Source organism: Oreochromis aureus, linkage group 16 (assembly GCF_013358895.1).
Source record: "Oreochromis aureus strain Israel breed Guangdong linkage group 16, ZZ_aureus, whole genome shotgun sequence".
NCBI classification, from domain to species: domain Eukaryota; kingdom Metazoa; phylum Chordata; class Actinopteri; order Cichliformes; family Cichlidae; genus Oreochromis; species Oreochromis aureus.
Genome location: NC_052957.1, coordinates 31,215,356 through 31,240,831, shown reverse-complemented (window position 1 = coordinate 31,240,831; position 25,476 = coordinate 31,215,356). Strand labels below are relative to the sequence as shown.

General features: G+C 40.9%; 1 protein-coding gene across 1 annotated transcript in view; it reads left to right on the top strand.

Moving 5' to 3' along the window:
- vwa8 (von Willebrand factor A domain containing 8) overlaps window positions 1-25,476 on the top strand; it is a 93,060-nt gene that overhangs the window by 58,601 nt on the left and 8,983 nt on the right. The window contains exons 26-39 of the mRNA XM_031727287.2: window positions 806-957; window positions 3,136-3,244; window positions 3,583-3,721; window positions 5,405-5,592; window positions 8,767-8,886; window positions 9,107-9,171; window positions 9,260-9,385; window positions 9,463-9,572; window positions 12,090-12,241; window positions 12,654-12,858; window positions 12,948-13,029; window positions 13,642-13,846; window positions 21,610-21,718; window positions 22,478-22,634. Of these exons, the coding sequence (XP_031583147.2) occupies window positions 806-957; window positions 3,136-3,244; window positions 3,583-3,721; window positions 5,405-5,592; window positions 8,767-8,886; window positions 9,107-9,171; window positions 9,260-9,385; window positions 9,463-9,572; window positions 12,090-12,241; window positions 12,654-12,858; window positions 12,948-13,029; window positions 13,642-13,846; window positions 21,610-21,718; window positions 22,478-22,634 (1,919 nt within the window). The remainder of the gene's footprint in view (window positions 1-805; window positions 958-3,135; window positions 3,245-3,582; window positions 3,722-5,404; window positions 5,593-8,766; window positions 8,887-9,106; window positions 9,172-9,259; window positions 9,386-9,462; window positions 9,573-12,089; window positions 12,242-12,653; window positions 12,859-12,947; window positions 13,030-13,641; window positions 13,847-21,609; window positions 21,719-22,477; window positions 22,635-25,476) is intronic.

Below are 25,476 nucleotides of genomic sequence, written 5' to 3'. Positions count from 1 at the left end.
CAGACAAACATGATATATTACACTTATTTTTCATATTTTTCACATTACCAAAAACAGATCTTAAAAATAAGTATGTTGGTAAAGGTGTTGAATATTCAGTGTGCACACAAACAGTTCAAAACCCCTGTGCTGGTTTGGTATTGTAAAACAAAGAAAGTCTGTCACCAAAATCTTCACTCCGAGGATTTTTTAGGTTGTTGTCTGCTTATATAAAAGAACGCATCAGAAATCTGTTGCTTTAAAAAAGACCCTTTCTTTTTTCGTCTATTGTCCGTCATACTGTAAATATATTCTTCCAGTGGTGGATTCTCATATTAAACTGGCCTAAGTATCTAATATTGAAGTCAGCATGTATACAAGTAATCCAAGGACTGCTCTAAGCTGCCAGGAAACATCACTTGTACGTAGGTAGTATCTTTCTCAAATGTGCCACCATGTTTGCTTTGTAATACAGAAAATGCTTTTAGGCATTAGAACTGGAGTCTGTAATTATCATCAAAGAAGGAGCAAAGATGCTCTTGTCTGTCAGTGTTCAGAGATTAGAGATAACTAATCTTTGTTTCTTATGTCTTATCCCAAACTGTCCCTGCATTGACCCCTGTTAAGGTGCTGAAAATCATATTAATTTTCCTTGTCTCTGTCCCCTTTTCCATAACTCCCACCTCCCACCTGTCATTGTCATTTTTCCTCCCCCTCCTACTCTCTGTGTCCTTCCTTCCTCTTCCTTTTCTTTCCCTGGTGACCCTTCCTCTTTTACTTCCACTTCTCTGCCCTTTCCTTCCTACTCTCCTTTACCTCCCGCTAGAAATTTCCCGACGAGGGTCTGGCCAACGTGGTGAGAAACGTCTTCGACTTTGACTCATACAACAAAGACATGCGGGAGGTTCTAATTGAAGCACTGCACAAGCACGGGATTCCCATTGGAGCCAAGCCCAGCTCTGTCAATCTGGCTAAGGAGTAAGGCATCGGGAGAACAAGACACACACACACACACACACACACACACACACACACACACACACACACACACACACACAGTAGAGGCACATCAATTACGTGACACAAACAGAGACAGAATCAGATTGTTGCACAGTTAGAGCGACCAGTCAGTCCTATAAAAGAAAATGGACTAATAGCTTTCTGTGTTATGAATCTAGTTAAACTGTGGTCACAGAGCCTCACAGGGGGTTAATAACAGCTGGATGGACCAAAATACATGAAGAACACGTAGTCAGTGATGGAGCAGATCAAGATTTGGGGTTTGTCATACCATAAAAGGTGCTAGCTGACATGTGGCGCTGCCCAGAATGATCGCAGAATAGAGCCTTATCTGGGGTCTTTATCAGTTCCACAGAGGAGCTGTTTTTCTTGTTAATCCAAGCCTTTATCCCTCATAAAATTAGAAATCTGTCAGAAGCGGTTTTAAATAATGGAACCTAAACTTGTCATTACTTGATTTGTTCAGAGTTTATCTTAACATGTCAGCTATTTTAAATATATCAGAAACTATAGGTGCTTAACACACAGTGGAAATATAATCTAATATGAGGCCCATTCAAATGTGAATAATCAACCCTGCTAGCTTCCTCAGTCTGGTAAAGTGATGGCAGACGTGCACAGTGTACAATATTTGCCGTGCATGCAAGATGCTCTTCTCCATTAGTGCATTCTTCACGGTGCTCCCAATCCCACACAGGCCCCCGACACACAAATCTGTCTTCTGGTTTGGAGCTGGCTCTGAATGCTGCAAATGAATCATAGAGGAATGTCTCTCTTATTACATATTACAAAGAGATATAGTGAAATACATCACTAAATTAATGCGATGCGAGTGGAAGGCATTCTGTTGCGAGCTGAGCAACTCTGAGATGCAGAAGACATGCAGTAGTAATGTTGGCCATGCAATCTTTTAATGCATACATTTTCAGCATAATTGTTCCCCCGGAGTTAATGCCAGTGGTTTTTGTTGTGTTGGTAGTTTTGTTGTTGCCTTTCAAAGAACCTTTCCAGAAGCTTGCCAGCTGAAAGTGGCTTCTGAGAGGTCAGCGGTTTCAGGGACCGTTCTACGTGAGAGTGTGACTGTCAGGCATCATTTTGTAATTTTAAAATATTGTTAACTGTTGGCATTGAATTCCTGAAAGGCTTGAACTCGGTTGATGCTGCCTTGAACTGTATGAGTGGTTTCTATTAGACCTTGAGGCTTTTGTGAAGTCTCCACAGTGCTTCCTGAAGTGTTAAATAAACAAAGATCTATTCTTAAACCTATTTATAAGAAAAATCTATTCTGAAATCAACCACATTGCCTCACAATGTACAGCTTTGTCTTTTAAATAAAGGAAAATATTTGTTTCTTCTGTCTCCTGTGGTTTTATTTAAGTATCACATTTATAAATACACGTTCATATCTCATTAACAAGTAAATCCTGAACCAAACAGGGCAGAAACAAGTATTTTCCTGTTATGTCTGTACCGACATCAATCCAAGTCTTTCAGTTACTCTTCTGTCATCACCTGTCTTAAACACCTTATCAGACTAGTTTCTCTACCCACATCACAGCAAACATTTGTCCCTTAGATTCCAGATTTGGAAATGGAAAACAAAGAGTAGTTTCTCTTACTGCTTTTCCATTCATAGAAATGCTTATGATTAGAGAACTGTCTATCCTCCAGCCTCTTTGGAATTTTTTTGTGTGGTTCTGATGCATCTTTCAGTCCACCTGCAGCCAATAAGATCATGGCCCGAGGCCAGCTATGATTCATGGGAAAACCAGTGGACATCTGGTCAGACACAAACACACGGACACTTGTTCTGAGTATGTTGACTTTAGCCTTTCTTGAGACAGTGGGATCAAATTTCAAAGTCTTTGTTTTAACAATCTAGCTTGTAACGGGATAAGGCTCACATCTGAAATCAGTTTGTGGCAGCCACGTTGAGCCCTTAAGTAGGCTGAGTTCATCTTAATTGATGTGGGCAAGCAAAATCGTTTCCCATTTCCAAAATGAAAAATCACAACATCGATACGCGCACCCAGAAAAAAACAAAAACCTCCCATGCATTTGTGCCAGTACTTTCATGTTATAAATTACATTTTGCAGGCCTTACAGTGGAGTTATCATGTGACCTTCAATTTTTAGGTTTCCCCTGCCGGAGGTCAAGATGACAGGATATTGGACCATAAACCAAGGTGGCAACGCTCGACGCAAACTACTGTGTCCCACAGACACACGGCCCATAGACGTCAAGGTATACACATGAAGACAGATTATTACAGTGTGATGCCCCACATTTCTCGTGTATTGGAACAGTACTTAAAGTGAGTGTCTGTGGTTATCATACATTCCTCCCAGCTACAAAAGACTGACAGCCATGAGTTTTTAACGTAAGAAATATATCGAGATGTTCATCCACAATCTAAATGGTTCCTCTGGTTACATTGCTTATTGAATGTACTCTTTTAACTCTTTCGCACGTAAGCTGCAAGCAGAACACTAGAGTGTGCCATGTTGTTGCAATAGTATGACTTGTTTTGATATATTGTGAGTGCGTGCGCACTGCTATAAGTGTCTGACGTGTGTTTCCAGGGCCCAGTATTTCTGCGTGTCCAGAAGTACCCCTGCAACAGGCAGGAAAGCAGGGCTTTGAGTTTCACTGAAGAGAAAGCCCACTGGCAGATTCCCATGAATGAAGTTAACATCATCTGTGACGTCACCACCAAAGATGGTATTATAAAGGCAAACACGAATTAGCGCACGTTCCCAACATTATCAAGCAGTCCATCCTCGAGTCTGTATTATCAGATGTTCTTTTCTTTGCGATGCTTTAGAGATTTCAGAGGGTGAAGCATCATGAAGTAAATAAGGTACTATATACAGGAAGGAATAACAACAATAAAAAACGTTTACCCTAGGCCTCAGTATGTGTGTGAACAGTACAGGATGAAGCAAGGAAACTGTTTTAAAGTATGTACTGGACACAGTGTGCAGCTGTGTAAGGGAGAGGGAAAGCACAAGATATGCAGTGACAGTGATCACAAACTGGAAGAAGACAGGATACCATTAACATGACATAATGAACAAAGATGGATTCACATATTTAAAAAGTAATTAGACCAATGGGAAAATCACTAACGACAGAACAACATTAAAAAAAAAAAAACTGGAAATTTTAACAAGGTAATTAAAAATTCCTAATTATAGAATTTTTACTAAAATTAAAAACAAAAGGATATTAGAAGAGATTGGATTTTTGATACTGTTTTTTCCCCCTGAGTTATTGGTTCTTGAGTTATTAAAGATGGAGTTACTGTTACAAGTTTTCAGCAATTTACAAAGTAGTCGGGAACTTACCACGGGCACACGGTTAGACTTTGCGCCATGTTTGTTCAGCTGTGGTGCTACTCTGCTACATGTGCTGCAGGCAGTGCTGAGAGGACGTAACTCTGCTTAACAAACTATGTGATGACACCATTTGTAAATTACCCCAGATGTCTTTGTCTGCACCATGCTCTATAAAAGAGACAATCACAAGTGTTACATAGATGCACGAGGGTGGCTGTTGCTCAGGAGGTAGAGGAGGCCATCTACTAATCGGAAGAGTGGTGGTTGGATTCCTGGCTGCTCCAGTCTGCAGCAAGATATCCTCAGGCAAGATACTAATCCCATTAGATACAAAAGAACTTAAACATAGAAGAAAAAAGTGCTGGAGTAAATGGGTGAATGAGGGATCTTGTATTAGGTGCTTTGAGTGCTCTAGAAGAATAGAAAGGCGCTGTATAAGAATCAGTCCATACATACTGGACAACATATATCCTCATATCTTTGCAGCAAGTTCATATTGGCCGATGATATCAACTAACCTATATAAGAAAACATAAAAGTTAGTATGATAATATTTCAGCTTTATATCAGCTTTAGGTGGCCTAATCAGAAGCACACTGAAAAGCACCTGTCAGACTTTACATTGGAGCTATTGTGAAACTTTATCTAAATGTATTTAGATTTATTTCAGTGGTCATCAGGATTTACAAACTTTACATTTACAGAATTTCCTTAAAAATCAGATTTTAAACTTCAAAGGTTTGCTGAATTCACCCCCAAATAAGTTTTTGTTCCCCTGCAGAATTCTTTCATCTGTTCAATCCAGAATCACTTGAGTGCCATGTGTCCATTATAACATCGGTTGTGTCAGAAATCACCCCTACAGTGTATTTATTAATCCCTATATATTAGATCAATGATGACCACCCCTAATTTCAGATTGTCACCATTTTTCATCGACACTGACAGCTGCAGAGTAACATTAGTCTATTTAATTAGCACATTGCATTGTGGGCTTGTTGAGAAAAATGTACTGCCTATTGCAGTAGCTCAATTCACAGAATGCATTCAATCTTTGTTTTGACAGATGTGCTGTATGTGGCCACCTGTAACCCAGTGTCCCTGTACTCCATGAAGGAGCGTGGGGAAATTATCCAGTGCATAGAGCTCTACGATGTCTTCCCCAGGACCATCAGTGGTGTCTGGCAGCCCTTTGTTACGGTTGCTCCACTTGGGAGTCCACTGGATGGACAGGTGGTGCTGCACGAGGAACAGGTTGGCAGACAAATATATACACATGTACACAAAGACAAGTTTGCATGATTAGATTACATTAGATTGAGTGAATCAAATTAATGTACCCAATGAGATTTTCATTGTTAATGTTACACATTTTCACAATGGCTGTTTATCCAAACTGCTCTAAATGCCTGTTCAAAGGGAAGTGGGGTTTGGGGCTTGCTCTGTGCTGGCATTTCTCACACGCTCCCTAAAAGGCTTGTAGCTTGTAACACTTAACATAGATTTGAACAAGGTGACATTTTTCAGTTTTTGCCCACTTTGATCAGTTTGTACATTTTGCTATGTTATCATGATTTCAGTTTTCAATCATAGACTGTGTACAACAGTATACAAAGGTATTTTGACGACCATCATGAGGTTGAAGTCATTATGTCAAACTGGCTTCGTTACCAGGCTGATTCATAGACAGTGTGAGTGCATCACACAAATAGATGGGCTAGCACATGGTACTCCATAAAAAGGAAACATTGGATCATCACAGTATAGCACAAAGTCAGTTAACCTTCAGGGATATCTCTCTGTCCAGTTAGGAACCATAAACCATTATGAATCTATTTCACCTGCTTTGGTGCAAGTGAAAGTGACAGCAGGTGCACTGGAGTAGCAACTCCAGGTGGTGGCCACGGACCACTCTTCTTTATTTATCAACAATACCTGGTATGGTGCCAGGCGCTTTTATAAATGTAGTGTCCTTGAAGTGATTGGTCTGTCTTAGACAGGTGGAAGTGGAGCTTCCGTGACTGGTCAAATATATGTTTGGGTGTTGCTAACTTTAACAGCGTCAGACTTGACTGGCTTTTGCAATTGATATAAACGTCTGAGTTCCAGAAGATGAAAAAACTAAAACTACAAAACATTAAGTATGTTTTGTAGTTTTAGTGGTATAAAAATGGTGCACTTGCATCTGTTGGTCTTCACTGAGGAACCCTAGTCTAACCATTTTTGTCTAACATCCTTGTTTACAATCCAGTAAGTGGACACTTACACAACACTGGTATTTAAACTTTTTTTTTATTTCTTGAGGACAACCACAGATTCCTCACAGATTTAAAATAGCCGTGCAGAGGTCCGCTTCTTAAAATGGTTGGAGGTTAGTGGTTGTTGAGTCGGTTGTTGAATCCCTCTTACCCCGTAAGACCCTGTCCTATGACAGCAGAGTGTCAGACAAGAACAATGTGTGTAGGCTGTTTCTTCGACCAGAACACTTTCACAGCTGGTGCATATTAGGCGAGAGGAGGACTTCTAAAAATACCGTGGCGATGGATCATGTTACGTCTGTCTAAAAATGAAGAGGTCCAGACAACATGAAGTTCATTCACAGGTCATTGGCCTTCCAGGGAGATCAGGGAAACCATCACACACACACACACACACACACACACACACACACACACACACACACACACACACACACACACACACACACACACACACACACACAAATATACATTATACAGAGGTTGGCAGATTGTCCTAGGCATACACACATGAATGAATGCATCCACAGTATTGTGAAAGTATTTAAAGACATCACAATGGTACATTTAAGGGCATGAAAACATATCAGTTATATTTTTATCCCTCAGATACACAAAATCTGAGTGCAGATACATCCACATGCAGGATCCACACGTGTGCTTTCAGATGTACATACTTCCTCCAATGGCAGTGTATGTTTAGAATCAGGAAATAGGGTTTGCCCTCTCTGAATAGCTCAACCAGTCTTCAGTATCACTGTGTGAGTGTCAGGAATGGGAGGCCATAAGGAAACCATTAGCGTGAAGCAGGGTAGCCGGGCCCGAGGCCAGCTCCCCTGTGGCTCCTTCTCATAAAACTCAATTGAAGATGAATCCTTGTGCGTCACAAATGAAAGCCTTTTGCACAGTTCATCCAAAACACACGCGCACACACATACACACACACAAAAATATCCTGCATACAAACACAGAAGCCCATATGGGCAATCGGTTTATCTTTGAATTGAATTAGCTGAAAGTGCAGCAGGCACATTTGTTGAATGTAGAGGAACATCAGCACCCAAACCAGAGGGTTCAACTGGGAGAAGAGCACCCTCTGTTGATGGAGGAACTGTACTGGAGGAAATAAACACTAGGATTTATAGTATTAAACAGAAATGGTCATAAACTGGCTCATAATTAACAAAAACAGGAGACCACACAGGGAATTACAAGTTGAAATCAAGAAATATTTAGTTAATTCAATGAAACTAATTAAGAAGAAGTCGATCAGCTGTGTGGGTGGTGTAAAAGAGCACAGATGGAGGTTATTGGAAGTGTTTGCAAGAAGTTAAACCAAAGCAAAAGACAATCCTGCTCACTGATGAGCTCAGGGACAGTTAAACCCACATTTACCACAAAATATAGAAGAAACCACATGGATAAGAGTGAAGGTCTACAAAGTACTCTTCAAAAAGCAAAAATAATAAAGTTTATATGAAAAATAAATTATTCTAACATTTTTTAATTTAATATCTTAGCAGACTAATAACTAACCTTTTCCATCAATCTTCCAAGTACGCTTGCTGACACTCTCTGTAACCTTGTTGTCTGTAGGAGCATTTTAGGAGACAAGAGGACATATGGCAGAGGGAGAGGGGACAACTGTATTCAGTGTTGACAGTTTTGTGTTATACAAATGTGTTGGATCTCCAAGTGATTAGGCTGTAAAAATGCTGCCCACCTCACTACGGGTTTGCTTTGAACCTTAAAACATGAGAAGACACTACTAGGTCTTTCAAATAACAAAATATTTCATATAATATGCATTTAGCTTTTTGGACATGTGTTTAGGCACAGAGCTGCCGAGTGATTTGTAGACAAGCAGCTGTATGTTAAAATCAGTGTCCTGAATGACACTACTATTTCCTTGTCAGCAACCTGCAGTGGTGCATTGTGGTGTAGTGGTAATTGGCATCCAAATAGACAAATTAACACTCTAATTTTTATGGTTTAATTTTAATGGAGAGAGACAGAATATCATTAAAAATACACATACCAAAAAACACATTACATAAAAGTTATAATTTGCACTGAGTGAGAAAAGTGTTCGATCCCCTGAAAACCATCCAGAATTCAGGCTCCTCTCAGTTGTATTCTCCAGTTTTAATTCCTCTTTCTGTCTCTTTAGGGTAACACAGTGCTCCATTTGGACTTGGTGACAGGCGCCTTGCGGAGGCTCATGATTTCCCCTGACAGTGATCAGTCTTCCAGCAGAGCGTTGAACTGGTGGAACAGTAAGGAACAACAGGTCAGAGGACTCGGTGTCTCCAGAGACAAATTTAAATTCACTTGTGGCTCGTAAACTCTTTGCTTTTCATTCAAGGCTTTATTTTTTCCACGTGACTAGATTTAAACATCTAACATTGAACTAGACCGCATTATGAAAAGACTTTTAAATTATTCATCCGATCATTCCGTGAAAAGATTTGAACTTAATGTGTTTTTGTTTCTGTGATTGTTGTCTGCAGGCAGGGTATAAAATGTGTCGTGACTTCTCCCACAAAAACTGGCTTCTGTTCTACAAGGAGGACAGGTAAGGTACATCCATGACATTGTTACACAGCACCAGCATCTTGAAGTCCTGTGGTATCAGTCACTGATTGCTGCTTTTGCATGTGCAGCAACCAGCTGGAGGTCCTGGATGTGCTTGAGGGACGTGTTCACTCCATCTCCCTTCCGATCAACCTAAAGTCTGTCTTCCTGGTGGCAGAGGACCGCTGGCTGCTGCTGGAGAGCAACTCTAACAGGTAAGTAATGGATCTCAAATATCTGTCCAGGTCTCTGGATAGAACTTTAATATAATCCTGCATGTCTGACTGTATAGGAAGTTCCTGCTGACCAAGCCCATGCACATGGCAGCTGAAGACTCTGGAGTATGTCAACTTCACAGCATCAGTGAGGACTCAGTCAACTCAGGCCATGGAACAAGCTCAGGTATATATTTATGCACACACACACACACACACACACACACACACACACACACACACACACACACACACACACACACACACACACACACAGTCGAAAAGAAATATCTTACTTTCTTTGTCTTTATCCTTCAAGCTTGGGACCTCTACCAGAGGTCTGGGAGCTTAATGGTCCTGCGCAGTATCTTAGCTGGGATGTGCTGGAACCACTCCCCCAGTTTAGGGTATATATAGTGGTGGTTGGGGTCTATCGTACCAAGCAAGATCCTTGGTGCTGGCTGTGCAAAGATACCCAGAGACAATCCAGCACATAACAACAGTGTCCAGGATGCTAGCAGGCAGGGCATACATGGAATACCATAACCACGTAGCCTGCATAATATACAGGAATATCTGTGCTGAATATGGCCTTTCCCAAGGTCAAAATGAAAAATTCCCCTTTGGGTGGTTGAGAACAACCAAGTTATGATCCTGTAGGACTTCCAGTTACAGACAGGCAAAGTGGTGGCGGCTAACCAACTGGACATAGTAGTGGTAGACAAGCAGAGGAAGAGGGCTGTAATGATAGATGTAATCTGTATTGACTAGTCTTCAGGGTTATCGTGGTCATCGTGACCCTGAAGACCCTGACTGGTGAAAGCCACAAGCCTAAACACGTCAGTCCAGCAATAAAGTTATGTTCACTACAAGTTTTGACTTCTTGTGGTCATAAATTTTAGAAAGCTGATGTCAGTAACTGGTGGACAAATATGCAAAACAACTTCAAGATGTTTTTAATACTAGCCTCTGGAGGCCAAATATGCACTTACTTTTTCCATTCAAGAATATTCGTTGAGATTTTTATCAATAAATAATGAAAAGCTAATAACTTGTGATGTTGCTCACGTATACCACCTTTAACATTTAGAGACTGTTTCAAAGTGTTTGCTTGTTTAAATATGTCAAATATCCACTTGTGGGATTTATTATTTTTTTCTCCAACATTATATTCATCAAATTTTTAAATGGACTAAAAAAGCCACAAAGAAACTAAAAAGAACAAACAAACAAAGCGCAGTCTCCTACTGCGCTTAAAAAGTTTGCACATTTTGATCGTAATTAGTGAAATTACGCACTTTAAAAACAGCACTTGGCCGGCCAAAGTGCTGTACAGCAGAAATATAAAAAGTACAATAAATAAATAACAATAAATTAACAATGTCAGTTACTCACTGAGTCAAAAGCCAGTGGATAAAAATTAGTTTTTAACCTGGATTTAAAGACCAGTACTGAAATAGATTGCCTAATGTGAAGAGGAAGAAGAAGAAGAATGCTCGGTCTCCTCCAAGTTTCAGCCGCGATTTAGGGACTGAGAGCAACAGCTGCTCAGCTGACTGGAGTAAACGAGGGGGGACATAGGGCTTCAGCAGATTGGACAAATATACAGGCGCCAAACTGTTTAAGGATTTACAAACCAGTAAAAGGATTTTAAATTGGAAGCCTGTGTAAGAAGGCCAGAACTGAAGTAATGTGCTCAAATTTTCTTTTACCAGTTAAAACCGTGCTGCAGCATTATGCACCAGTTGCAGGTGTGACAGACCACCTTGGCCAACCCCTATTAAAAGGGAGTTCCAGTAATCCAACAGTGAGGTTATAAAAGCATGGATGACAGTTTCCAAGTCATTCCTGGAGAGAAGAGGCTTACCCTCTGACAGACGTCTGAGGTGAAAGAATGAAGATTTCACCACCCCATTTACGTGGCCATCAAAACGAAGTGCACTGTCGATTTTTACCCCAAGATTAGTAACCGAGCTTTTCAGGGGTCAGAGCAGCAAAGTCAACATCTGGGGTACCAAAGGAACTATTGGGACCGAATAAAATTCCTTCAGTTTTATGTTCAATAAAATTTTAGAAATTTAGAGCCATTCATGACTTAACATCGCTAAGACAATCAAGCAGGAGTCCAAACAAGGAGCTGTTAGAGTGATTAAAAGATAGATAAAGCTGGCAATCGTCAGCATATAGATGACGTTTATTTAACAGATTTTCATGTTCTGCTGTATTGCTGTGTAGCAGTTCTTAAAGACCCAATTAACATGCAGACTGAAATAGAGAGAATTAAACTGGCCATAAGTTAAATACATTTTAAAATGTTTAGTCATGACTTACATTTAGCCCACAAAGTCTATAGCTCATAGCTGTAACACTTCAGTGGATTGTATTCTTAAGAGGAAATGCAGGAGCTTCTTGACAGGTTTCTAAATGATGTCATTTCTGCATTCTTCACGTGAAGTACAAAAGATTGAGTAGAGTTGAGTTCAGAGGTAGGGCAATTGATTTCCTAAGGAGCGAGGGCTGTACCAATAAGCTTATAAAGAAATAAAATTAATATTGAGCACGAGTGAGTTCAGCTTATTGATGTGACCCTCGACAACACTCAGTCCCAGTTTCCCCCAATGGACATGTTGCTATTTTTTTCTTTTTCTCACTGCTTTCTTTCATGTTTCTGTTCCACCAAACTCATGCTGGTCCATCACTGCAGCCGAGTTGTCTATACCTCAGATGCTGTCATGTGAGCAGCTACCCAACGAGAACCTGAGTGCCGCTCTGAACCAGAAGATTGTGTCCCCTAACCGTGTGTTGGTTGACACAGATTCCTACGCGCAGCTCATTGTCGGCTTCCCAGATCTCATGGTGAGATTATGAGGGAATTTGGTGAAGAAATTTTGAGTGCATTTGGTGTATTTTTGATGTGTTTCCAAATATGAACTTACTGTGTGACAATAATAATTCTTTTTCCAGTTTCCTGTCTTATTTCTTTTTATGTTTCTACTAGAAGTAGAAATATCTAGTTTAACTCTATGGAGCTTGAAGGGAAGCGGGGTCATGTAGTATTAACATTTTTTTGGAGCCTATTTGAAAGTCAAAGCTAAGACAGGGCCTAGCTTTGAGTCTGTATTTTATCTGCCTGATTCATGCATGAAAAAATGAAAGAGTTAGAGAAGATGTTAATTGAAAACAAAGAGCATTGTGAATGAGTTACTCTAATGCGTATGACTGATGGCTTAAGAGTAACGTTTTCCTTCGGATTTCTTCTCTTGATAAGTCACCTAATGAAGTGTACAGCTTTAAAAGACCCGTCAACCTATCAGCAATAAAGAGTGGTGACAGCGGGGCTCACGCGTTCTTCAGGGGAGGACTTCGGAGTGCCACGGCCAAACAGGAGAATTGTGTCAGTCTGATCTCGGTCAATCAGGTGGTTCGAGCTCTTCCACCTAACAAAGTCCCCCTAAAAGAGCTGTACCCCAAAGGTCAGAGTTCACCTTACATAAAGGTTTTCAGGAAACATAAGTTTTGAAAGTTTTTAAAAGTTTAAAGATTAGTTTTCTTTGCCACTCAGACGTCACACCTCCAATGACAGCGGCGTACCTGGAGGTGACTGATCTCAACTCTAAGAAGCTCAAATATATTCCTGTTCCAAGGTAAACAGCTGGTTTCTTACTGCACCTCATTCTGCAATACCTTCAGAACAAGAACATAACTTTACATCCTCTGGCACTGGCTAGAGGTCAGTGACAGCATTGCACTATAAAAAAAAAAAAAAAAATGCTAATATATCTTCTCTAAATCTTACATGTTTTCAACCTTGGAAACTTGTAATTTTTTAGAGGACATATTGCGCTTTTCCCCCCCTAATTTTTGTCTTTTAGAGAAATGGATACTCATATTTAACATGGACCAGGTTCCAAAAAAATTAACTCAGCATATGTGAAAATTGTCATTTCAAGTACACCACTCTGCCGGTAAGCGCAGAAGCTCCTCCCATCATCTACTTAAGAGGGGCAGCTAATCTGAAGAAAGCTGGTTTAAAGGGTGGAAAGAGATAAAACATTTGTTTCAGAGGATGATCTGAAGGCCTGCCCCAAGGCCCAGTATAAGATCTATACAGACGTAAATAAATATCAATGCTATAATTGCATAGGATCTGGAATAGAAAAGAGCGGAATTAAAAACTCAATGGTCCCTGCCTATCTAAATCAACTTCTTTTTCTGTGTTCTGTGTTGTGACCTTTTCTTGTATTTGTAATTGGCAGGTCGATGACTGTGTCGCCCTACACCAGCTGGGTGTCCAAGGTGTCAGAGTGTGATGTGCTGATAGCTGCTCTTGGTTCTGGAGGTGTTGTCACGGTGGATATGGGCGGGTACGTTCGTCTCTGGGAGACAGGATTAGACACCTTGCAGCGCTCACTGATGGAATGGAGGAATATGATTGGCTCAGAGGATGGCAGACCCATACAGGTAATACCACAGAGTGTCTTTGAGCACATTACATGGCTCATTGATAAGTTTCTCTATAGAATTCCACAAAGTGGCAAATACAATGACTAGAAATGCTTGCAGCCTGCAGTTTATCTCCACACCACAGAGGGGCAGCACCAGTTTAAAAATGCTATTTTAAACCAACTCTCCATTGGAAGTTGCTCTGCATGCTCACCTCACTCTGGCAGAAGACATTAGCTGAAACTTTCCTGTTTTTGTGCTAAAGGGAATATTTTCAGCTCCATAATTCATGACCCAGCTGTACCCAGGGTGGGTGGTTATGAATGGCTGGCTGTCGTGCTGATGATGCAATAGCTTTGACCCTTAGTGTAGGTCAGAACATTCAGACCAGAGCACTGAGACAGCATTGTTTAGGTGCCCACATGTGCACATAGACAAAAAAATTCTTGACATATTGGAGCCGTCCACATGCAGAGAGCTTTAGCTGTAGATCTGTGTTTGTTGCACCAGGCATGAAGATAGAAGATGCAACATGGCCTGAAAAAATGGTAACAAGGAGACCAATCATGAAGTTGTATAATATCAGTGACTGATTTTTGGAATCTGAGCTGCTATCTGCATTGGCTGCTGTAAAACATCACAAGGCTATCCCAAGCGCCTTTGTGTGAGATTATAGACTTAAAAAAATTCCCATAGCTCACTGTTTCTGCCTGTTTCTGGCTTAGATTTGTCAATAGTCTTATCTTCTTTGGTGGGTCACCTTGAGTCCACTGTAGGTTAGACTTGGACAGACTCTCCCTGTGCTCAGTCTCAGCAAACAGCATGGGCTGTACTGAGTTTGTTCACAGCCGCCTAAAAGGCTCTCTATATCTGCTTTGCCAAACAGTGTACGTACTACGTTAGCTCTATATGGGCGTAGATGTTTGCACAGTATGTGCCAAGTACCTTGTTTTTATGACATGGTTATAGAGCATAACAGAATGGGTTCTGACTAAAGTGTGAAGTGGAAAAAGAAGGAAATCTGTTCATGCTGGAGGTGGTTAACAGGTTTAATAAACAAAGATCATGTCATGACGGCTTATTACCTTCGTAATACTCACTAATACCTCTACTGTATACTTCTGGAAAAGCACACAATGAGCTTTGTGTGTGTGTGTGTGTGTGTGTGTGTGCCCAAGTAAGCGTGGCGTGTCCACTCGTTGTTCTGACATTGCTCCATTACAGTATAGCTGACATCATTCCTGCAGCCAAAGATGCATAGGAGACAGCACTCATCATCTATCTGTACGCATGGTGCTAGATTGGTGTCTGCAGCTATCCCGCATAATGCAACCAGTTATAGTCACTCAACCTGACACTTAATTGTGTGATTTGTTGTTTTTACACTTCTGTGTCAGTCCCTGTTTTTGGCAGGTTTGGCCAGGTGCCACTTTTTCATCTACCTGGCTTTTCCCCACTGACACAAGCTCTTCAGTTTCACTCATATTTATGCATGCACATGCTTGCTACCTCAAAGTTTAAAGCATCTGTAGAAGTGTCTACAGATGCTTCGTCCTACCTTAATGTACATATTTGTATGCTGTACCAGTTGCAAAGTATAGGGCCAAGTATGTTAATAAAAGTCATATAAACATGGCATGTTTCAATATTAAACTCTGAGACAAAGCTTTCTAACCACATTGCTCAACTTTATAGTTTAGTCGATCTTAATGATAGTTTCCGAAATCTCTTTACGCCCATCCATTCATGCATCCATCTATATGTTCATCTTACTGAAAAGCCATCGATTAAGGGTGCAGTGTTTCCTACATGTACATGCAGAATGTGTTTTTGATGAGGAAAGAATGTGTATACAGATGTGCACAGATATGGATGTATGCTTTTCTGCTCTTACTGAGCGCTCTTACACTATGAGTTGATTGAGTCTGTCCTTACAGTTTCCATTTTTTCAAATAAGTAACTTTGTGATTGCCTCCATGTGAGCATATCTGTGCAAAACCCCCCCAAAAAGATGAGTGCAGAGTGGTTTCCACACTGGTATTGCTTAATTTCAGGTCATTCAGAACCTGCACGCACACACACAACATAACACAGCTTCATCAATCTGCAGAAATATTCCCTCACACTGAATCACTGAGACCTTTATATAACACATAGAATATTTTGGAACGTTCGTGTACGGGCACGCATTTATGCTGACACCCACACACTACCATGCACCCAGCATCAGACTGGGACATGTATTTACTCAAGAAAAGGGCTGAACTCATGCACTATGTGTGACTGCATACACACATTCAAAAGTGTGTATTTACACTTACACCATCGCTTCTATATCACTGTCTGTAGTGGTCTGAAGGGAGAATAAGAAATTTATGAGGCAATTTATCCTAGAAGACAAGGCGTGGAGCGCAGATAAGAGACAGAGACATATACTGATAGAAAGAAAAAGGGAGGGGTAAAAACGTTGATTCCCACAGTCATTAAAAATGAGGTTTTCTCCACTGATGTTGCCGTTCTTTTTCCCTTAATTCCTTCTTTTGGTTTCTGCCTGTCTCTCAGCACTAAGGTGCCATCATTAGCTTACTGTTTATGAGTGGGACCTGCAGCAACAGCAGCACACCAACACATTTATCCAAGATTTACGCAGTAATTTGACATCAACCATTCAGTTCTGCGGTGCTTCTTTAAACCCCAAATTGTGTTTACGGAGTGTAGTAATCTGTCTTTTGTTTGGAGCAGGAAATTCAAAATTACTATAGCTTGAGACAAGCACCAATCAAGCATGCTGTCCAAACATACCCAGAGTCTGTGGAGAAATAAATGAAAATTGGCATCAATGCAGGTATTATAAGATATTTACAGTTCAGCATGTTCTTCAAAGGTGTTTTCCTGCTCTTACGGAGCTGCTTAAACTGCATCAAAGCTTTGCCTTAAGCGTGATACAATCTTGGAATATTCATTCTAATCTAAGCAAACATCTCTACGCATGAAGCATTCAACTCTTAATTTCATTCATTACAGTGTGTGGTTTTATCAGTTTCGCGTGACTGGTAAGAATCATCCATCCTTAAATCCTTTTATGCTAAAGACGCCAGTATTGTAAAAAAACAGATAAACAAGGGTTTTAATTCAATCGTGTGTCATTGTTTAAATCAGTGGTGTCAAACAGAAGGCCTGGGGGCCAAAATCAGCCTGACAGAGACTCCCAATATCCCAAAATCCCACTGGACGGCTTTGGAAAATGTGAAGAAGGGCATATGTTTGGGACTTTATTTTACAGCTTTTCCTACTGATCTATTTGTCTATACAGAAAAAAAGAAGACGCAAAAACTGTGTTTTCTTATTACAGGACATTTTGGGAAATGAGGTACTTTTTATGTAATTTTATAGATCTATTAATTACAATCTACTCCCAAAAAGTCATCCTGACAGATTTCTTTCATTTACTACAGCAGAATTTCTTCATCATGTTGAAAAACTGAGATGTACTGTGGATATTGTGTTATTTTTTTTCATATGAACATAAGTAAGAGATTCCATATGTGTTTAAGCTTCTGTACTTCTGTACTTCATATCAGATTATAAACTTTTTCTGACAAATCTGTTATTTTAAACATGCTCAAGAGGTCCAGTTCAGTGGCTCAGATATGTGGAGGTGAAGCAATGCCCCAACGACCTTTAAGCCTTAAGATTCTAATTCATTCAAATGGAGGAATTATAAAAAAGTGAGTGTACAGTTTTATATGAAGTGTGAAATGATGCATAGAGGTTGAAACCATTTTCTCACCTGATGGGAATGGTGCTAGGTCGGTGGCACTAACTTTTATCGAGTGATCGTAATCTCATTCATAAGCACTTGTATAGCAACTGTAAGCCTTAAAGTCATATTCCTGTGGATCAGGTGCACACACCCACTCCTCAACATGGCACAGGCATGTGTGCAGCACAGCTCATGTTATGCAGAGGTTTCTGAGAGGCACGTTAGTGCGTAATCAGAGATCAGTTACAGTGGTGGAGGTGAGCTTTGGTTATTGACCAAGGTCTGCTTACTGAGGTTAACACTAGTTTCTTCTTAATTTTTTTAAAGACATTTTTACTGTTGGCCAATATAGACAATCCTCATGTCAGTCTGTTGTGTAAGGCAACCCACACAGCTGGAGTTCTGCTGTGTTTGTGCATCACTCTTTGAGTCTGTGTCTATTTGTAGGAATGGAGACTGTTTAAAGGTTGTGTTTTGCATGTATGGCTTGATTAGGTCTAGCGCTTTGAATTTGTCTACTTTACCCACATGAAATGGCTATTTATCAATGAAAAATCAAAAACATTGGTCCAGTCACGCATGTTGTTGTCCAACTGTAATCAAGCGCATCAAGCTAAGTATCATAACATGGCTTTAAATAGCCAGGCCTCAATTGTTTTCTGCAACCTTTGAGGCTGGTCTTGGCAAGGCTACACATCAGCGTCAACATAAAAAAGCATCACTTTTGGCTCCAATGATTGGTTTGGGGACATCTCCCCTTGGGAAAGGAATAAGTGAATAAAATATTTTGATCTTTTTTTTTTTTTTTAAAGATTTTCTCCCGGGTTTGTTCATTTGTCACTATGTTACTCATATGTGAAGTCATAAATTCACAATATGCTACGTATGAAAATTGGGAGTGATGAGTAGACGTGGTAGAGGTGGATGGTTTGGAGCAGCAGGCAGAGAGACATTTCACAGATGGTAATGGGAGCTAAAATAGGCTGCCAAACTTAGAGGGTGTGTTTGTGATGTGATGTGAATAGAGGGTCAGGTTATGTGTGTGTGACGCAGAGCAACTCCAGTTGTCTGCCCGAACTAGCTTGCAGGGTTCCCTCCATCTGTGTGCCCACGTTGTAATGGTGACACACGCTCTACATTACCTCCAGTCTCCCGCTGTCTTATTACTTTAAGGCTGACGAGTGACTTTTATTGGTCTGCAATAAAATAATATCAGAAATGTCAAATCTATTTTTCGACACACTTTAACAGTTGTCTCTAATTTAAAATGGGAATTGATTATACATTCTGTATGCATTCTTTCTAATGGCCAGCAGGGGCGACTCATCTGGTTGCATTTGTATAGACGCCTGTGAAAAAATGACTCTCATTTTGTGAATTAAGCTGACACTTTGAAGATGAGTTCATGGTCTTAATTGCTAGTTTCAGTTCTTATTGAAAGCAACTTGATGTTCATTTTGAAGCTTTGCTCCCCATTGGTGTCTCAAAGGTTGACAACACAGGATATGATTTAGAAGGGCCTTATATTGTGATCAGCAAGCTGCTGTGTGAGCAGTGTTTAGGGGTGCAGTTTGATTTAAAACGTTAATGTGAATCTGTTCAAGGATCCAAACATCTGTTGTCCATCCATCCATCCATTCATTCGCTTCCGCTTATCCTTTTCAGGGTCGCGGGGGGCGCTGGAGCCTATCCCAGCTGTCATAGGGCGAGAGGCGGGGTACACCCTGGACAGGTCGCCAGTCTGTCGTGAGGGCCAACACACAGGGACAGACAACCATTCACACTCACATTCACACCTAGTGACAATTTCGATTATCCAATTAACCTATCCCCACAAGCTGCATGTCTTTGGACGGTGGGAGGAAGCCGGAGTACCCAGAGGGAACCCACGCAAACACGGGGAGAACATGCAAACTCCACACAGAAAGACCCTGGCTTGATGGTGGAATTGAACTCAGGACCTTCTTGCTGTGCGGCAACAGGGCTAACCACCGTGCCACCGTGCTGCCCCTCATTTTGTGAATTTAGCTGACACTTTGAAGATGAGTTCATGGTCTTAATCGCTAGTTTCAGTTCTTATTGAAAGCAACTTGATGTTCATTTTGAAGCTTTGCTCCCCATTGGTGTCTCAAAGGTTGACAACACAGGATATGATTTAGAAGGGCCTTATATTGTGATCAGCAAGCTGCTGTGTGAGCAGTGTTTAGGGGTGCAGTTTGATTTAAAACGTTAATGTGAATCTGTTCAAGGATCCAAACATCTGTTGTCCATCCATCCATCCATTCATTCGCTTCCGCTTATCCTTTTCAGGGTCGTGGGGGCGCTGGAGCCTATCCCAGCTGTCATAGGGGCGAGGCGGGTACACCCTGGACAGGTCGCCAGTCTGTCGTGGGGCCAACACACAGGGACAGACAACCATTCACACTCACATTCACACCTAGTGACAATTTCGATTATCCAATTAACCTATCCCCACAAGCTGCATGTCTTTGGACGGTGGGAGGAAGCCGGAGTACCCAGAGGGAACCCACGCAAACACGGGAGAACATGCAAACTCCACACAGAAAGACCCTGGCTTGATGGTGGAATTGAACTCAGGACCTTCTTGCTGTGCGGCAACAGGGCTAACCACCGTGCCACCGTGCTGCCCCTCATTTTGTGAATTTAGCTGACACTTTGAAGATGAGTTCATGGTCTTAATCGCTAGTTTCAGTTCTTATTGAAAGCAACTTGATGTTCATTTTGAAGCTTTGCTCCCCATTGGTGTCTCAAAGGTTGACAACACAGGATATGATTTAGAAGGGCCTTATATTGTGATCAGCAAGCTGCTGTGTGAGCAGTGTTTAGAGGTGCAGTTTGATTTAAAACGTTAATGTGAATCTGTTCAAGGATCCAAACATCTGTTGTCTGTCTGGTAAATCCCATCATCAATAATAGAGCCTCTGCTTAAGCTCAGTACCACAATGGGCATTATCTTGTCCGTATAATCTGACTTGCTGTGTATCAGACTGACGCTCCTAATCTGAACTAAATATAGAGAGCATTGCTGATCCAGCAGCTTCGTGCAGGTGTGGGAACAGAGCCTGAGCTCCTCTGTGTGTCAGTGTGAAGTGTGGACACTGGGTCAGGACGGGGAGGGGAGGGGTCTTTTTCAACGAACTGCTGCTCCCTTCAGATAAGTCTCTGTTAACCGCTCAGACAACAAGAAACCAATAAAAAAATCAACAGCAGAAAAGATAATAACTTGAACATACACACAGAGCTTTCCACAGTTTACAAGAGTCCTTCTTTCCCGGACAGATACCATTTGAATTCCTGCAATATGTAAGAATGCAGCTGAACCACAGGGGATACACTTAGTCTCCCACTGAACTACCCGTTTCTCTCTCAGTCTTTCAAGCATGCCAGACTCTGGCCTGCTGCCCTGCCTCAGAGTGAGAGGCAGCATGCTGATTTTGGCTCTGATGGTGCCATTGAGATGGACCTAAAAAAGCAAAGTTTTAACCTCTGTGTCTCCTTCCCTCCGTCTATTATGCCCCCTGCAGAGGAGAAAGACAGAGTTTATTCTGTCCATTCTGCTAAGACCTCACTACTAAATGATAGAGACTTCTTTAATTCGGATAATGCTTTGACTGATAATGCTATGTAAATGACTGTTTGGGTGTGTTTATGGCCCTCACATACTAGTTCAGTACATCATGACATTGCAGAGAAAGGTTTTAGATAAATGATCTGGGCTTATCAGGAAATGATGGCTGATCTTAAACCGGATTACATTACGTGCTATTTGAGCACACATACTTAGATTCTTTTTCATAATATGGATAGATTTTTAGCTTGTCAGCTCAGTTTACTCTAAAATAACAGAAATACTGAATCATTCTTTTGTGCATGCACATAGCTGTTGTTTTGTATCAAAAAATGAGCATGCAAGGCTGCACTTCTTATGTTTTTGTTGGATGTTTATGGAATTTTTATGACATCACCCACATGGCTTCCCTTCATCCTATCCTTGCAGATCACCATCCAGAGGGACAGTGGCCTGGATGTCAGCGCCCCGAAACATGGCAAGATCGACCCCCACAATGCTCCTCATGTCGGGGGTAACCAGTGGGCGGGAGGCACAGGTAACAGTTGTTTCTGACCACATTGTAACATGCATGAAATAAAAAAAATCCATGTGTCCAAATATATCTACAGACCCTTCTATAAACACATTGCCATAACTTGTAATGTAACCTATTAATATGTCCCTAGTATTGTAACTACGTGTCATGTTAACGCATGACACGTACACATTTTCGACTCCTTCTTCTTCTGCTAACGTTTTTTCAAATTGACTGGAAGAGAATGGATCCCCTTGAAGTGAGAAACTCCACCACCAACTAGTGTTTTGGCAGCAAAATTACTGAACTTGGTTAGTCTGCATCATAGACACAACATAGATTGTGTATCGTCATCTCAGGCACACATCTATGGCTGTGAAGATAGAAGCCTCACCCACCTGCTTTTCAAACCTTCTTGTTTATGAGGGCAACCAATCCGAACAAAGCTGAAATGGCTTCTTTCAGACAGTGGCCCAGTATAAGATAAATAGGCACAGAGAACTCCAAAATAAACATTTTAAGCTGGATAGCAGCATAATAGGTCCTTTTGATAGTCAGAAGATGTGGTAAAATTTAGAAGGCAGCAGGCAAAATCTTCATCAGTCGTAGTGGTGAAACAGTCAGTTAATGTATTGTCTGTCAACAGAAAATTAACAACTTTTATATAGTCAGGTATAATGATAATGATCTGTTTTACATTTGTGAGGTATGGCAATGCTTTTGTGCCAACGTTTATTAATGACAAGTGCTTTTGTAACACTTGAATCGCTTTCTCTACAGGTGGCAGAGACACAGCAGGGCTGGGTGGCAAAGGAGGCCCCTATCGTCTGGATGCAGGGCACAAGGTCTATCAGGTTTCACAGGTGGAGAAGGATGCGGTTCCTGAAGAGGTCCGCAAGGCAGCCCGAGAAATGGCTGAAAAGGCCTTCAAAGAAAGGTAATATGCATGAAATGCATGCTAAAAATAGCTGTGCAGTGTTGGAAAGCACGCTTGATCTTTAACCATATCCAAATAGAGTTAACGCCACAGGTGCGACACCGTGGAGAGGTGTTTTTTTTGTTGTTTTTTTGTTCACTGATTGTTGCAAAAAACAACTGAAGTATGTGAGGTGTATAATGTAATGTGATGTGAACCAGGTGTGTGTGAACAATACGCATGTGTGGGCCATCTGCCACCCCAGGTATGGTGCTCCAAACAACTCCAGGGTGCTCTGTCCCAGCTGGATGGTAAAACACAGCGGTAGATCCCACTGGGCGGCCTCTGTGTGTGTGTGTGTGTGTGTGTGTGGGTGGGTGTTGAGCATATATTCACTTCAGAGGAGGTTAGGTTGTGAGGGCATCCCTTTCACCAGCTCATTCATGAAGGGCGTCTCTGTTCACTTTAGCTTCAAACAGTCCCCCCTTCCCCCTCCCTCTTTCCTGCATTGCCCTTCTCATACACTGCCTGCTTTCACCCCAAGAGGACAACCTCTCAGATTCTCCTGTCTTTCTCTTTCCCCCCTCTTCTCTTCCCTCTGTCTTTACCCATTTTAATACCCTTGTTTTTCAGATTTTTTTCCTCTTCCTTGTCTTCAGCCTGTCTATCATTGTTCCACTAAGCTCAGATAATATCTTGTAGCTACATGCTGACGCTTTGCTATTCACTCAGATGTCACTCTAACAGGTGAGCACAGACATAAAAATAAAGGGCTGCTTGATTTTTTTTCCATGCAACAAGCCAACACTGTCAGCCTTTTTCCTATTCCTTCCCAATGTGTGTCCACAGTCATATGTTTACTTAGCTTAACTTAAGTTAAGCATCAGTCAAACTAAGATCTTTGCAGAAACCTTTGAGTAAGTGACACACAAACACACACACACACACACACACACACACACACACACACAAGCAAAAACAAGCTTAGGTATGTGTGAGAAGAAATATCTACATGTGCATGCACCTTTATTTTAATATCACTTCTCTTTTTATGAGGTCTATGCTAACTCTTGTTTTTCTTCTTTTGTTTGCAAGCTCAAAATTTACTATCTTCATAACTAAAAAAGATCTTCTGCTTGTTTTCAGTGGTGGTGAAAGACACCAGAAATAGTAAAACTCCCATTTCGACCCTGTGTTTTGTGGCCTTGTTTGTCCTCTTTGCAGTCATCCCCTTCTTTACAGTTTCACTCTTGCTGCATCCTTGCTTTTTATTTGAATTCCATAGTGGGTTTATGGACGTGCACTTGGTCTAAATATGTGCAGGAGTATCCAGCTTGCTGTTAAAAGCCAGCATCCATAATGGTATTGGTGGCGTTTGAGTGCACCTGGTATATCTAACACTTATATTTGTGAATGCACCACGAATGAACAACAGATCCAGACGCCTTTTTGGAGACCTCTTGTTTTATTTCAGCAAGACAGAGCCACATCACATTCTGCATGTATTACATCAGCGCTGATATCAGACCTCAGCATGTAATGTCTGGCCTGCAGACAGTTTTTCCTGTGCTGCAGGAAACACTGAAAACATTTGATGGATTATGAACAAAAACTGCAGGAAAGGAAGCTGTCTGAAAATCACATTGTTGTTAAATTTACACTTCACCCACTGGTTCAGCTTGGAAACATGATTGTAGTTATGTTTAAGGAAATGAAGTGTCAACTTTAAATCTTTGTTTTTGTGGTTGTTGTGTGTGAGTTTTCAGTGTGCTGGCTCCACCTTATTTAGTAAAAACCCTCCCTTGCTCTCTCCCGTATAAGTCAAGGTTCAGGAATTTGCAGGAAATAGCTCCGGCCGCTGGCCAGAGTGTCTGCTCGCCACATCCATTCTCATGCATCCTCACACTGATGCACGTATACACACACATAGGAATGTGTGGAGGAAGGCGCTGCTCTTGTTTTGTGGGCTGACGCGATGCAGTAGGAATACACAGAAACAAACAAAAAGGCTGTGTGTGTAGATCAGATATTACTTAATGCACATCAAGTTTATTTTTTGTACATTTACCTTTATTTAATTTCCTTTTAGATTCATTTGACATAGTTTCTGCTCCAAGAGTCCAAGAGGACACTAATATAATATGATGAGTGGTACACCTAACAGCTGAGTAGTAAAAAAAGTATCATTTATTTATATAAGTTGTAGGAAGGTGATTCACAAACAGTGAGGATGTGCACACAAATTTAGGCTGGTCTCATATCAGATATGCGCACAAGTGATAAAGGCCTTTAATTCAATCCAATTTAGTTTTAAATAAATAAATAAACATAATCATTATTTCTGTCATTATTTACTGTTTTCCGGAAGAATATATACACCAAAAAGGCTCATGGAATTAATTAAAAGAAATTGAATTATATGTTAAGGTTAGTCATAAGGTTTAGGCTATAGCAAACCTGTTTATTAAAATATATTCTAAAAAGCAACCCTTTCACTACGAAGTTTTATCAAACAGTAGCCCCTGTCGTCATATCAGTGATCACGGATCAATTATAAATACTTTGCACCTTAAAACTGCATTCAAAAACAAATATCATTACTGGCACTCATATACTGTTTTTGAAGCCCAAGATGCAGTTTCTTTTTTTCTAATAGGAAGTAACAAACTGAGTGGATGCAAATGAAAAATATTAGCTTTTCAAACTACAGATTCTTGTCTTTATACTGCCTGACTTACTTGAATTAACATTTTTTAAAACTGCCATCCAAGTGTTGGTGATTATGAGTTTGTGTGTGTGTGCGTGCTTGCATGTGTGAATGCATGATCTGTTTTGATTGCATAGCCGATGCCTGTGCAGTCTG